This window comes from Canis lupus, chromosome 1 (genome assembly GCF_003254725.2).
Source record: "Canis lupus dingo isolate Sandy chromosome 1, ASM325472v2, whole genome shotgun sequence".
Taxonomy (NCBI): domain Eukaryota; kingdom Metazoa; phylum Chordata; class Mammalia; order Carnivora; family Canidae; genus Canis; species Canis lupus.
The window spans coordinates 98,508,971-98,524,557 of NC_064243.1; the positions used below are offsets into that span (position 1 = coordinate 98,508,971).

Below are 15,587 nucleotides of genomic sequence, written 5' to 3' on the forward strand. Positions count from 1 at the left end.
AGTGTGTTCCCAGCAAAGAATCCTACCAAACGAAGCCAATTCACACTGCCCACCTACCTAACAGAGCGGCGAAGATAGGGAAGCGGTTTGGGTTCAGGTCCAGCTGCTTGGCGACCTCATGCATCAGATACTGGCTCGTGGTGAGACTTTTCCCGTTCCGGCTCAGCTTGAGGGCGTGGGCACTGAAGTAGTAAGGGATGTTGCACAGCGCGTAGTCGGAGTCATAAGCGACCAAGCCGTGGAAACCATTCTCTCTGCAGAAACCAATCACTTCCTGATGATGGTCCTCAATGCTCTGCGCCACCTGTGCAAACGAGAGGAGCATGTGGTCAAAGTCAGCCCGCCACAGTACCCACGTACACCCCTCTGTGCAGAATCTGCAAATACTGGGCACAGAAACACCCGAAAGAGCCAAAGTGTCCAAGAACCATAATAAAGGGTGCGGCACACTGTGCACGTGAGCAGTCTATGTAGGAGCCTCCCAGTTAGTGACAATAATCCCATCAAGACCGCCAGTTAACTGCCCATTTCTTGTCAAATTCAAAAATGGCCCTGCCAAAAAATACCCAATGTCCGCTGATCACCATAACTGTATTCTGAGGGAAATTAGGGACAGGAAAAAGGGATGGGGGAAAACAAAGAAGTGTCAAAGCAGGAGACAGAAGCCAGCCACCCTGGTAAAACCAAGTAACTTCTTCAAAGTAGAAATATGCCAAATAGGTAAAATAATCAGAAGGATTTTTATTTATTTATTTATTTTTACAGAAAAGCCAAGCATTACCCATCACCTACAGATCTACTAGTTACTACTCACACTAAAGCACTCTGCATATGGGGACAGTAGTTAGGGTGAACATTCACCCCAAACATCACTGTCACATGGTTAACCTGGGCAAAGGATCAGACCTGGTGCTGCAGCCGGAGACCCAGGGCAGACCGCAGGCCAGGCCAGAACTCACTGCCTGCTTAGTGCTCAAGACTACAAGCCATGGGGATCCCTGGGTGGCTCAGCGGTTTAGCACCCGCCTTCAGCCCAGGGCGTGATCCTGGAGTCCCAGGATCGAGTCCCACATCGGGCTCCCTGCATGGAGCCTGCTTCTTCCTCTGCCTATGTCTCTGCCTCTCCCTGTGTCTCTCATGAATAAATAAATAAAATCTTAAAAAAAAAAACCTACAAGCCGCAACTTCTCCCTCTGTCCTGCCTCTCCCAAGGTGAGTGGTCCGCCGCAGGTGTTTCAGGGACCAGGGCACAATGGGACCAGAGCATCTCAAGGACCCAGTCATCCCAGGACCCAGGTGTCCCCGGGACAGTAGCACAGGAAGGAAGGGCAGGAGGCAACACACGTGGAAAGGTAAAAGGCCCTGGGAACCTCTCTACTCCCCAAAACTTACCAAAAGGCATTTGAAAAACACTTTCCTAAAATATATAAAGTTGAAGACAATCAATTCTTCTGCTGTTTCCCAAACTCATTTAACCAACTGAAATCTGGCAGATACTTTGTTTCTAACAATAGATAAGGTACCTGAGAACGTATAATTTCCATCTAAATCAGGTGACTTGCCTAACAGTGGAAAGAAAGTTGGCTCTCCAAAGAGCCCTGAAGGCAGAAAACACATGCCCTTAACCCTAAGTGTCTAGAACTATGCTGCCCAATGTGAAACTAAACCACATCCAAAAAGTACAAGTGTTCAAGGGTCATCTGCTGGGCACACCGTGGAGTGCTCCCGTTTCTCACCGAACTTCACAGGATGGGGATTGCCGTGTTTGGTTGGAAGGTCAGTTATAATGACATCTCATTTAGAAGCAAGGCAAACCCTTTAAAGATGCATATTTCAAGGAAAAGTAACTTACTGCATTCTCTTGATAAATATTTTTAGAAAAATGTTTTACTTCATAAGAAAAATATAAACATTTAGTCAATTTATTTCTATTTCTTAGAAGAACGCACTTTCATCCCTTAATCTAAAAACTCTGCGCCTTCACTAAAATAGAAAAGTATAATTTAAGAAAATTCTGAAATGAGGCCAGCTCCATCTCTCCCAGCCCAAGCCCTGGGCCTCCCACAACCTGGGCATCCGACAACTTCAGGACACAGAACTTTGTAACAACAGCGACGTCTTACAGCGTCTTACAGCGTTTCTGAATCACCAGCAATCCCTGGCTGTGGTCCAGGCACCCTGATCATAAATGTGCACAATCCACCCCCCCCCCCGAAGCCCTGAAATGAGAGGAGCTGTGAGTGACCCCTCTGCCCCCACCCCTCCAAGGAGTTCCAGAAGAGGTTACGTGGCCACTTGCTTCAGAGCCAGGCATCCCGGGGGCAGGGGGCAGAATTAAGTGCAGGACGGGCACACTATATGCTCAAGACATGTATCTTGTGGGAGTTTATTAAACCAGTGAGTGCCCAGACGCTGGGGCCGGGGCCACTGTCCCCCTTAAGTGCCCCTGTGCCAGTCACCGGGCTGCACGACCGCCCCAAGGAGAAGAGCAGGTGCACTGGCCTGAGATGAGCGGCACGGAGGCAGGATGGGCTCCTGTGGCAGGTCTGAAGGGAGGCTTTGGAGACCTACAACATACAACAATCATCCCATCGGCAGCGCACTTCCACAGTGTGAATATTCGTGCTCTTTGACCCGGTGATCTCACTCCAGGAAATGGAGCCTAAGAAGCCAAGGTACTGCAGCAGTGCTGGGAGCATCAGAGGTCAGAGCAGGCACCTGGGGGAATGTGAGCAAACGCCGGGAGCTGGGTAGGCCCAGAGCCTGCGGGCTGTGCAGAAACACAGAGAGAGCTTTCGACAAAACCCTGTTTTGTTCATCTGTTCATGACCATTGCCCCGTACACAGAGCCGCGCACAGCTGCTGCCAGGGACAAAGCAAACACCACAGTTGTATCAGGATGGTGCAGTTATGTTTCATGAGAACCTCCTTAAACAAAAAAAAAAAATTAATAAAGAAGCTGAAGCAGCACCCACACTGGCCACCTCAGCGTCCCCACACCGGGGACGGATGCTCTTCCTTCCTAAAGACGACAAGGCGTGCCCCTGCTATCGGCAAACCTAGGGCCTAGCCTGGCATCAGGTGCACGCCGGAGGCCCATTGCGGGACTGCCCACACAGCCAGTGAGGTTCATGCACCCAACAGAAGCCAGCGGCCTGCGGGCCGGAAACCAGGCCTGGGGCTCTCCCCTACAGCCTCCACCCACCGTCCCGCAGCTCCCAGTCCTTCAGAACATCTGGGTTCACTCGGCATTAAAAAGCAACATGAACGAGGTCTTATTAATTCATTACAACTCTGATGTACAAATGATTAACCACACCTTACCCCTCCGGCGGAGCACAGCCGGCCTGGGCAGCTGCCCACGAGAACTGACCAACTGACGTCCCTCCCGGGAGATGCAGGCCACAAGCACTGGCTCGGGCATCAGGCCTCAGGGCAAGGTGGGCTGGACTGCGCCTGTCCTGCTCACCTTTCCCTCCCTGAGTGCCAGCCAAGGGCACAGAAGTGGGACGCCAGGTCCAGGGTCTGGCTCGACACCCACCTGCCCACCCGAAACGTACAGTTCACAGACATCTAGTTTCCTTCAACATCAGATTTCGAGGACTCTCTCCCACAGGCCTTGACCCGAGGAAAGGCAACAAGGCCTTAAGACCATGAGGTAACAGATCCTCCTGACAGGCAGGTACCAAAAGTGTGGTGGGGCCGAGGCACAAAGCCCGAGACCCAGGTCAGGGCCAGAGGCCTGCTGGTTGACACACCTGACTGTGCGCTCTGGCCAAGCCCCTACATCCGAATGGCCCACAGAGAATGACTCCTAACGTATACAAATCACAAACCAACCCGCCAGGCATCAGGGGCCCAGGGCTCACACAGACTGGCAAAAGTAGGGATCCAACTAGAAGAGTCTGAACCGACCTCTCTGAGCTGGTGGGGGCACTGCCCTAGGGACCCCCAGAGCACAATATCTGCAGTGGAAGCTGGCTCCTGAGGGCAGGCACTGCACACACGCTGACCTCCCCTGGGGACGTGCATCTCAAGGGTACAGGAGTGAGGCGACAGTGTCGAGACCACCAGTGTCTCCCCATCTGTCAGACCCACCCTGTGGGGCCGGCTTAGCCATGAAGACATCCTGCCAATGGGCGTACAGGTGATCTCACAGACGGTCAGGCGTGCACATGCACACGTCCCTGCTGTCAAGAGGGCTGAAGAGCAGAAGACCCCAGAAGCAAGAGCACCCACACCCAGACATGGTTTCTCAATTCCATTCTCCATGAAATGGAATCAGGGCCCTTAAGAAAAACGGGTGATGCTAGGGCAGGACCTCCGAGACAGCCCTGCAGCATGCACCTGTCATACCAGAAAGGAAGGGGTGCTCACAACATGAAGAAGGGGAGCGTGAGGACCCAGGAGCCCACCTGAGACTCCCAGCGCCGGAGCTGGAGCACCATATGCAACAACATCAGGAACATCACAGCAGGTGCACCACCCGAAGTATAAAACAAACACAAAGCTCATACTGGTCCAAACAAATGATCACATAAACATACTGTGCCCCACACAAAAATTCCAACCATAATGTGAAATCCCTCCCAGGAACCAAAGCTCATCCCCACCGTCCCCCCAAACCAGGCCTGGCCAAAAGGACCACTTCCCAAAAAGCAAACCAGCAAAGGGATGAAGTTGTGTCACAGAGCAGATGCCAACAGACTCCCGCATGGTACGGTGTGACAAAGGGCACTGCACCTCCGCGGCATTCTCCCTGAAACATGAGAAAACACCAGGCAGCCTAGAGAATACCTGCTCAGTAATCCAAGGTGCCAAGGTCACCAAAGAGGCAGAGGCAGAGGTGCTTTCCGGGGCCAGACGGGCCCAGGGAGCTGACACCCAAAGGCCACAGGGCACCGCAGAGCCTAGGAGGACCCAGGGGAAGGAGGGATGAGGCCTGAATGAAGAACACACGATACCACAGCAGGGCAAGCTTCTTGGTTTGGTGACTGCTCACTCACAAGCTGTTACCATGCACGCAGGCAAGCAGAGGGAAGGGTATTTGGGAACCCTCTGTACCATCTTGGCAACTTTTCCATAAAACTAAAATTATTCCACAGTAAGAAGTTTATTTTAAAAAGAAAAAACTCAACAGTCTACAAGACACCAGCTGGAAAACTATTTTAAGCTACTTCACCAGGTGAACACAGCATTCACAGGCATGAACAGCACAGTCTCACAGCCTATTACATGAAAACACATCTCTCCGCAGATCGTGGGCTTCGGGCAGCAGGAGAGCCCACCCCTGGTGAAGCTGGGTCACCACGTATCTGCAAACCAAGGAACAAAGTCCACTGGCCGGAGGGCTGGGGACAAAGCCTCAAGACGCGCACCACGGAACCCATCAAAGAGCAGGTGCTGGGACTGGGTTGCTATAAGGTCCAGCTGGGACAGAAAAGGGGTCCAGGCTGTGTCAGAACAGGACTTGTAAGGCAAGTCTTTAATTAAAGATAAAATTCAACGTCACAGTTAAGCTTCAGGGAAGCAGGGTCTGACCCTCTTCTGAGGGTCTCCTCTGCTCTGGAGCCCACCTGCCACCTAACCTGCCCACAGACAGCACCCTGCTCCTCCTGGCCTCCAGCTCTGAGCACTAACTGGGTGCCATCTAATGAAATGGACACACCTAGTTCTTAGTTCTGATTTTGGAAGTGAGGAAAAACCATTACGTAGGATCCTGAGGTGGTTATTTCAAGCTAAAAACATGAAGCCCTGAGACCTACTGTCCAATAAGCGGTAGTACAGGGGTTAAAACCTCCTTCCCCACAGTGAGCCAAACCTGGAAATCTGCACGGCCTTAGTGAGGAAAAGCCGAGAGCACAGCCACCAGAGAGGTGCTGGGCCTTCATGGATGCGCCATGGCTGCCACTGCTCAGCAGATGCAGGGGGGCCCCCCAAGAGACCTCACCTCTGGCTCCCGGCAGAGGAGCCGCCATCAGCCCAGGAAGCACAGTGTGCCTCGCCGGCCTCCACACCCACCTGGTCCCAGAAACACAGGCCGTGGGGGCAGAAGAGCCTCAGCAGCCAGGACACCGTACTAAGCCTCAGGGACTTCACGCTGCGGGTTCCTGCCCCCGACCCCAGGTCAGGCTTCTATCTCATTCGTGTGTTAGTGTCACTGAAAAGACAGGTGCATCAGAACTCAGTATTTTCACAAGGAACACTGCCCCAAAACTCCCTAAGCTTCCTGCGCAAGTATGGCCACTTATTTAATGCTGACAACTGCTATGGGGACTGTCCCATCCGATGACAGCATCGCACTGTCACTCCTGATCTCTAGGACAAGGTACTAGCATGGAAGGCTCTGTCTCTGGAGGCAGGTGGGCGAACCCAATGCCCACTTTAACATGTTCTGCACTTCCACTTCTTCATCTGCAAAAATAACACCATCCCTACCTCACAGGGCAGCTATGACAGCTAACGAGCTACTACTACACGTAAACAGCTCAGTCATTCACCAATAATAAACACTGATAAAAGTCAGCTACCATTTGTCTTTAAGAAAGCTGCATGAGAAAGGATCTGCTTCTTCATACTTCTCCAACATATGGGACCTGAAACACTATGAGTTGTCATAAATAGATTTCCCGACATCAAGAAAAAAATACTGTGTGAGATTTTTCTTTAGAACGGTTTTACACCAGCTCAGAGAATAATGTGACACACCCTCAAGCCACCTATGAGATTTAAAAGATATAAGTTAACCTGAACACAAGAGGATATGAGTCAACCTAAATTCTTTTGTTTAAAAAAATAATAATAATGCCTTGATCTTGAACTCTAGTGGCCAGGTCCTGGGTGGATGAGATTACTCAGCTCCCCACTCTCACTCAAGTCTAACAGAGGAAATCAACTCCAATTTGGTGGAAGATTTTTATTGTTGTTGTTGACTTAAAAGGGCAATTTAAAGTTATGACATATTTTAGTGATGTCTCTAAAAATGAACTCTCTCCCCCTCAGGAAATCTGGAAGGAGAGCTGAACAGCTTCTTCCCTTATGCATCCCTTGCCTATTCTACAAGAACTGGCTGCAGTGGTCTTGAAAGCAAGGAAAAATAATTTCTTTTAAAATAAAGGAGAAGCACATGAAAAGATTCTCGACTTCATTAATCATAAAGGAAATGCAAATCAAAACCTCAATGAGATACCATTCAGCAGCCATTAGGATGGCTACCATCAAAAAAATAAACAAATATAAGCAAGCAGATGTTGGTGAGGATGTGGAGAAAGCAGAGCCTCATACATTGCGGGTAGGAAGGTGACAAGGTGCGGATGCTGTGGATCCTCAAAGTCTCACACACAGACCTACCCTTTGAACCAGCAGTTCTACTTCCAGGTGCTGAGAGAATCGAAGGCAGGAACTAGACAGGTGTTTGCACACCCATTTTCATAGCAATGTTACAACAGCAAAAAGGTGGAAGCGGCCATTGACAGATGAATGGATAAAGAACGTGTGCTGTATGGACACAGTGGACTATTACTCAGCCTACTCCTGACACCTGCTGCAACATGGACACACCCTGAGGACACTGAGCAAAGTCAAGTAAGCTGCTCACAAAAGGACAGATGCTGTGTAATTCCTCTTGCATGAGGCCCTACGGCAGTGAAACTCTGACACAGAGTAAGCAGTGGGCGCCAGGGGCTGGGAGGGGCAGGGGACGGGGTCAGTGTTTAGTGGGGGACAGACTTGCAGCATGGGAAGACAAAAAAGTTCTGGAAATGGACAGTGGGGATGGCTGCACAACACTGTGTTATACTTAATGCCACTGTACCCTATGCTTGACAGTGGTTAAAACAGTAAAAATTTTTAATTTACCCCAACTTAAAAAATAAAATTAAGAAAATAATAAAAAGAGGGTTGTATCCCATCTCCCCATCTTCCTAAGAAGGAAGCCTAGGCGCTTGGCTCCAAGAGGTAACTTCCTACTTGTCAAAAGACAGAGGTTTAACTCTTCCTTTAGAGGATGATGTGAGTGTGCGTGACTGGCACAGACTGTGGCTGCCTGGTCATGTAACAGGCTGAGACGTCTTTTCTCTGTAATCTCTTTAATAGATCGCCTTAACGCCATTTCTTATTCAATAATAAAACCCATTTTCTTTCACTACTCAAATATAAATGAGAGGGGCACTTGGGGGGCGCAGTGATGAGTCCGACTCTTGGTCTCCACTCAGGTCACAATCTCAGGGTCGTGGGATCGAGCCCCAGGACAGGCTCCACAATCAGCGCTGAGTCCACTTGAGATCCTTTCTCTCTCCCTTAGCCCCTCCCCACACGCATGCATTGTCTCTCTAAAATAAATAAATTTTTGAAAAAAAAAATGAGTAGATATAACAAAAATGCAAATTAAACTTTATTAACTTTAAAAAAATTTTAGATGACAAAAAAAGAGAAGCAAACACCCACATTATTTGCCCTCAGTGTCTAGTTAGCCTACTATACTAACCTCCTCATACTCCAGCTAATTCCAAGCAATTCTATCCTTGTCAGAAATCTAATTCCAAAACAACACATCAAAATGTAAGTTTCTGACTTTGTAGAGTTGAATCTCAGATTGGTCTAGTCCATTTCAAGATGGCAGCACTTGCCAAGTCTTCAGTGAACGAGCCCCCTGCCCGCATTAGACAAGAGTTCCTTGGAAGATTTCATTCACTCTTCTGTGCCTGGCTAATAACAGGCATACAACATTTGCTAAAGGAAGGATGAATCATCACTGGGAACCAATCAGAAAAGATAGTATCGGGAATTTAAGGTGAGAAAATAAATCTTGCACAATGGCCATTGATCCAGGTGTTGAAAGAAAACAATTAAATGCATCTGTCTATATACACTGAACAATGCAAATATATGATTAAAAAGTCCAGCGCCTATACTATACATCTGCAAGAGGAAACTGAGTCTCCGGCCTCAAGCAGCTTCAGTCAGCTGGGGATGCATCCAGGCAGCTATAACCAAGCCAAGCACAGGAAGCCTTGATGCACAGGCTGTGCGCGCACACGACCCCCAGCTCCATGCGAGGCGCCCAGGGCGCTCCGGTCATGATCCCAGGGTCCTGGGATGGAGCCCCACATCAGGGAGCCCGCTTCTACTTCTCTCTGTGCCCCTGCTCCCACTCACACACACGCTCGCTCTCAAATAAATCAATAAAATCTTCACATACACACCCCAAAAAAGGCTCCATGAAGGAAGCCGACTCCTGAGATGGACTTTAAAGTATGAGCGAAATTCTGACCAGGAGTGAGTGGCTGGACAAGGAGGGGCAACACAGAGTGGGGAAGCTGTGCGTGGTACAGCTGAAGCGCTGAGAAGTCCTAAATGGGGTCCTGCGAGGAACCATGCCGACAGGTGGAAGCAGCTGGGATCAGGAGGGTCTGAGCCTTGGTACAGATTAATGGTTTTGTTCAAGGCGCTGCAGGAATGACTAACCCGAGGAGCCTGCAGGCGGCGCCACCAACAAGGTGTGCATGCTGAGTCCCTGCAGTGGAGCGGCAGGCGCCGACCCAGTCAGATGCAGACACAAGCCTGCCAGCCTGCCTGCACCCCGCCCCCCCGGGGCAGTGAAGGAAATGGGACCCTCAGTGTAAGTCTAGCAGTGTACCTTTTGCTCTATTTTATTATTCCAGATCATTTATTCTAAACGCGGATAAATATCCAATAATCTGGTTTCATACCACCAACAGGTTTGTAGAAGCACTTGTGAGGCCTACTGGCTCCTTGGTGAATTCACAGGGTGGCGCACTAGAGTGAGGAAGGGCACGTGGGAGACAGCCGGGTTGGCAGAGGGCCCAACAGGCTGGGTCGTGAAATTCAGGGGAGGGGGCCTCTAGGGTAGCAGGGAGGGTGACCTTGAGGGAGGACGACCACAAGGCTCAAACCAGGGAACCTGACAAGCAGAATGAGAGCAGCCCCAGCACAGAGGAAGAAACAGAAACAGAATGAAGACTAACTAGCTCAGAAGGGGTGGGGCTGCAGAGGGGACATGGCCTTGCAAGTCCTAACAGTGACGTTTCCCACTGATCACAGGGTCTGCTCTGGGGTGGATAAAGCACACACAGTGGTCACTCAGCGCGAGGGGGCACTGAGTGGTCAGCGGACATGGTGTCAAGTGCCCAACACCAGTGGCCCATCAGATCTCTGCAGGCAGGCGTGGGGCTGTCAGGTGCTGTGTGCCCAAGTGGACAGCGGTATATCAAAGAGGTGATGCTGGGGTTTATGCGCAGAAAGAGCGGTAGCAGAGAACCATGGCATCGTGGAAAGTCTTCTTTCAGGAGCTCCAGGAAACGGAAGCACTCTGATCATTGGAAAGGGTTTGACAAGGCAGACTAAGGAGAAAGGCTGGCTTTGATGAGTTGGACTTCAAGGACAGGGAAGAGATTTAGACAAGGTGATGAGTGTCATAGAAATCAGTGCTGAAAATCACAAATTGGGGTTCAAGAGCAAAATCCAGCCCACAGCCTATTTCATTTGGCTTAAACAGCATTTTTTAAATGGGTTAATGTCAAACACAAATCTGGATTTCTAGCTTACTTGAAAAATGTGAAGTCTGGTGATGCTGGCTGTATAGTCTTGTAAGGTTTTTAAAACACGCACACTTGAATCTACGTTGTTTGTGTGTACACCATTTGCAGGGGGCTAGATACACTATGGAGCACTATGCAGGCATCAAAAAGAATTAGAGTTATACAGACATAGAAAGATTTTTCACATCCTTATAAGAAAAGCAAACTGCTGAATAATTGTGTGATTACAATAATGATAAAAATTAAAGCTATATTGTGGTAGTATATAATATGTTACGTATCGTATAATACAAAACATATGGGGATGCCAGGCTGGCTCAGGGGTTGAGCGTCTGCCTTCGGCTCAGGGCATGATCCCGGGATCCAGTCCCACATCAGGCTCCCTACAGGGAGCCTGCTTCTCCCTCTGCCTGTTTCTCTGTGTCTCTCATGAATAAATAATAACATCTTTTTTAAAAAATACAAAATATATGGAGGCAGCTGCCAAGGAAAACAATATGGCAATTTCTCGAGAAATTAAACACGGAATTACCATGTGATCCACCAATTCCACTTCTGAGCGTATCTCCCAAAGAACCAAAGCGGTACTTGAACAGAGCACACCCGTTCACAGCAGCGGGATTCACTATTCACAACAGACAAAAGGGGAAGCAACCGAAGCATCCGTGGACAGGACAGATAAGCCAGATGTGGTCAAATGGAATACTACACAATCTTAAAAAACGAGGGAACCAGACACAATGTCACAGCATGGATGAATCTTGAAGACACCAGGCTGAGATCAGCCGGTCCAAAATGGGTGCACTGCAAGAAAATAAATATTCTAAGTAAGCATTCTGAACGGATGACTGGTTTTGGTGACGATGTGGTCAATTTTGAACCTAAGTATTCCCTGGTCAATTTTGGGTCTTTGAGAACAGATGTGACTACTAGTTTTTGCATCTCCTGGAGAGAAGCCAGCTACTCCCACGGTCCTGAGAACACAGAGAGGCACTGCCCTGCGGGACCTGACCTGGGCGTGAGTGCGGGGAGGCACACCCCCAGGCATTTTTACACAAAGCCACTGAACTTTGCCTTCAGTTCAGCATCAGCTCAGCATTTCCCTCCTGAGAAGGTTACTGGTTGCTTATCCCCGCATGTCGCCTACTCAGCAATCCTGTCTCTTCCCATACAAAACGGCACAAAACCCGGGCCAGCCAATGGCCCCGCGAGGGCAGGCACCCAGAAGCTGCCAGCCCCTGCCCCATCAGGTATGCGGCCTCGTCCCAAGATCTCAAGCCACAGCCGCATCTCACAGACATCGGCAGACGTAAGGCAGGAGCGTGGCTCCACTTTGCAAGACCTAAATCGACCTGCCGGAGCACAGGCTAAAGTAAAATCTGAAGGTCTTCAGCAGAAACCCACATGCTGGCCCAAGTCTCGTGGCAGGAACGTTCAGGGAAGCTCCAGGGACTTAATGCCACAAAGATTTTTAAATACATATCAGTCCCTCCCTGAAGTTTCAAAGGTTGTGATGACTCAAAGCACACAAAGGGAGACACTCCCAGCACCCGGCAGAGGCCAAGCTCAGGCCAGGCAGTTCAGTGACCTGAACAAAATTAGCCGATTCACTGGCCAACTTCTAATGGCTAAACAAATAGAATGACTACTGTACCCAAAAAATTACAATTATTCCTCTACCAAAGTCAAAGAAGATTCCTCTAAGCAAAGCTGACAGGAAAGCAAGCCTTCCTGCCAGTTTACAGAAGCCCAGAGAAGACCGACAAGATGGTAGATTTTTGTAAGACATGTGCCTCATGGACCCAACACGACACAGTGGCATTTCACATCAATTCCATCAATTCCTTTGTCAATTTTATATAATACTACAGAAAAAAAACTACTGATTATCATACAGTAAAATTAACTTTTATTTACTTCTGATGTGTAGATCTAAGGTTTTAAAATACATTCCTAGCACCACCATCAGAGCACCTAACAGTTCCAATACCCCAAAAAGCTCCATCCCCACGCCCTCCCCCAACCTCTGCCCTCTGGCAACCACTGACCTGGGGTCACGAGAATATCACAGAAAGAGAGTCACACCTCTGAGCCTGGCTTCTTTTGCTCAACATAATGGGCCGCCTTGGAGATTCACCATCCCGTCAGGTGCTGTACCCGTACACCCTCCCTTTCACGAGGAGTAGGACGGCACAGTACAGATGCACTCATTTGTTTACGTAGTCATCCACTGAAGGATATTTTGGCTACTTCCATTCTGGCTGTTACGAATACAACTGCTGTTAATGGTTCGGCTCCTGTGTGAACAAAAGCTTCACCAGGTAATCACCCAGGAGCAGCACTGCCGGAGCACACAGTGAGCGCACACTTACCACTGCTTGCCAGCCAGCATTGCCGCCAGCCACATGACATGCTTCCAGCTGCTCAGCACTCTTGCTAGCACTTAGTATTGTTGGTAGTGCTTGTTTTAGCCATTTTAACAGGTCTATGGTGACACATCATTGTGGTTTTAATAGACTTAACCATTTTAATGGGCATCTTTTAAAAACAGTACATGCTGCTTCATTCCCTTAGAGAACACTGAACATAAATTTTTCTAACTCAAAACTCATCCTTGTAGAAGAAACACTGTGCCACCCTCAGGGGCTACTCAAGCACACAAGATTGTCTTCCTGATTCTTCCAGACAGGCCCTAGAATTATGTTTCATTTTTACAGCTGGCTTTTTTTGTTGTTGTTTTTAATCTCCCTTACAAGATGTCATTTCTTGCTTCTACTGGTGCTCCTGCCTCAGGCTGACTTTCCTCTGCACCCTTTTCTCACACTGCGTTCAGAAGTACATGACCAAGCTTCTCAGAACTGAGGAGGAGAGGATTTGAGGGAAGCTTTTGTTTTCTTTTTCTTTTTGGGCCATGATACCAAAACTTCCTGCCCTCTCGTGTGGCTGCTGAGAAATTTCTAGTAGCTAGATTTCTCAAAAAGCACTTAAACTGCCAGGTTAAGAGATCAGTAGGGAAGTAAGCTATTACTGTACTAACCTGTACAGCTAGCACCGTACTATATGCTTCTACACCAGGAGTTAAAAGCTTATCTAAAGCAAAATAGCCATAGGGAAAAAAAAAAAATCATCTTGTGTCTGGAAACCTAAGTGTGAGAAATTATCCTAAATCTAGCTTCCGAACACATTGGTCAGAATTCTGGGTAAGCCACGCATTCACAGGGGCACAGATATCAACATAAAAGCACTTCTCTGCAGTAAAAAAAAGAATTCAGCAGTTCTTTCCAAAGATACAGAGACTGTGTACACACTGAAGCTTAACCTCCGTAACATTTGCGGTGTTCCTTTGAAAGTCATCTGACCAGAAAGCTCATCCTGCCTTTTCAGAGCTAGTTTCCGTCTCTGAATACTTTCTCGACATCTTCTGGAGGTGGATAAGTACTTCCCTGGAGCCCGGGCTCTCACCCAAACTCCCAGGGGACTCGGGCTGCCACCGTGCCAGGCCCACAGGCCAATCCCCGAGCTCCCAGGCGCCACGACCTGCAGACTGGGAGGCCCTGTCACCAATTGCAACAGGACTGGGGTGGGACTTCCGCTATCACTTTAGGCTTACCCACCACCATCTCAGCTCCGGCAGGCAGGAAGAGTGAATTTCACAAACTTTGGGCTCAAGCAGTGTTCGGGCAGAAATAAAGGAAGGGCAAACAAGTTGGAAGCCACAGCGGCAGGCGCCAGAACACCCAAACAGCCCCCTCCCCCGAGTTTTTAACAAAAAGCCAGGAACAGGGAAGCAATCACAACTCCAGTGGAGGGTCATTGATTTACATGTTATCTCTGCAGTGGCTGCTGGGTCCGGAAGCTGTCCTTGGCCCCCGTTCGGCCAGGAGCCTGGTGCCAAGGGGACAGAGGAGCGGCGGAGGCGACGGCAGCTCTAATTACTCGGGTGCACGGCCCAAAGTGGCGCGACCTCCCCGTGCACAGTCGTGGCCCTCTGCCCTGACTCTGGGCGCCACCTTTCCCAGCAGACACACACACACCCGGGCCCGAAGTCACAGAACCCACAAAATTCCATCGTGTCGAGTCCTGCAATCGTGCGAACTCTCGTGCACACACCGTCACGACAGGGGGAACCCGGACACAGCCCCGTGTCCTCGCCGGGGGCCACCCGGGCAGGCCTCGGGCAGCCTGCGCCCGGCGGGACGCGGTGACAGCGGCGCGCCCCTCCCGCACCGCGCCCGGGACCCCGCCCCGGCGCCGCGCAGCCCCCTCGCCCGCGCGGAGACCTGTTGCTGCGCGAGCCCAGCCGCTCGGGGAGGGAGCGTCGGCTGCAAGTTGAGGCCGGCGCCCCGGCCGCCTCGGGGAGGGAGGAGAGCGCGCGCCCGGCCGGGATGCGCTCCGAGGCGGGGGCTGCACCCCGCGCCCTCCCCGCGCGCCCGCCGACCCCCCGCCCCGCCCGCCCCCCCCCCCCCCCCCCCGCCCCGGCCGCACCTTGACGTGGAAGCGGATGAGCGCCAGGCGGATGCAGTGCGCCATGCACACGGGCGGCAGGAACCAGACCTTGGGCGGCGGGGTGCCCTTGTTCTGGACATGGCTGACGATCTGCTGCGCCGTCTGGCGCTCGTTGCCCTGCCGCTTGACCCACTCGTGCAGCCGCGCCTTCTCCAGCGCGCCGTTGAAGAACACGAAGAGCTCGATGTTGCCGCCGAAGCAGGCCTTGGCCAGCGCGGCCAGGTAGCCGAGCATGTGGTTCCACTGGCCCCCGCTCACCCAGTCGGTGTAGAAGCCGCCGTACAGGCGGTGCAGGCAGTTGTCGGCGTCCACCAGCAGGCGCAGCGGCGTGTGCGGGGGCCGCTGCCGCCCGCCGCCCACCAGGCTGCCCCGGGCCAGCTTCTGCAGCTCCACCGGCACCACGGCGCTCGGGCAGTGCTTCTCGATGTAGTCCTGGAAGCCCTGCACGCCCATGGCGGCGGCGGCGGCGGGCGCGGGGCGGCGGGGCGGCGGGGCCGGGGGCGGCGGGGCCGGGGGCGGCGG

At 51.0% G+C, this 15,587-nt stretch overlaps 1 protein-coding gene across 4 annotated transcripts in view; it reads right to left on the bottom strand.

Annotated features, from left to right (window-relative positions):
* FAM120A (family with sequence similarity 120A) overlaps nt 1-15,536 on the bottom strand; it is an 87,319-nt gene extending 71,783 nt beyond the window's left edge. Inside the window, exons 1-2 of one of the 4 annotated variants that reach the window (XM_049093448.1) lie at nt 15,045-15,536; nt 58-304 (exon numbers count right to left, since the gene is read on the bottom strand). In XM_049093448.1, the coding sequence (XP_048949405.1) occupies nt 58-304; nt 15,045-15,518 (721 nt within the window). In that variant the 5' untranslated portion in view covers nt 15,519-15,536. The remainder of the gene's footprint in view (nt 1-57; nt 305-15,044) is intronic. The other 3 variants (XM_025423644.3, XM_049093416.1, XM_025423643.3) reach the window with 3 other exon arrangements.
* Between the last annotated feature and the right edge of the window lie 51 nt (nt 15,537-15,587).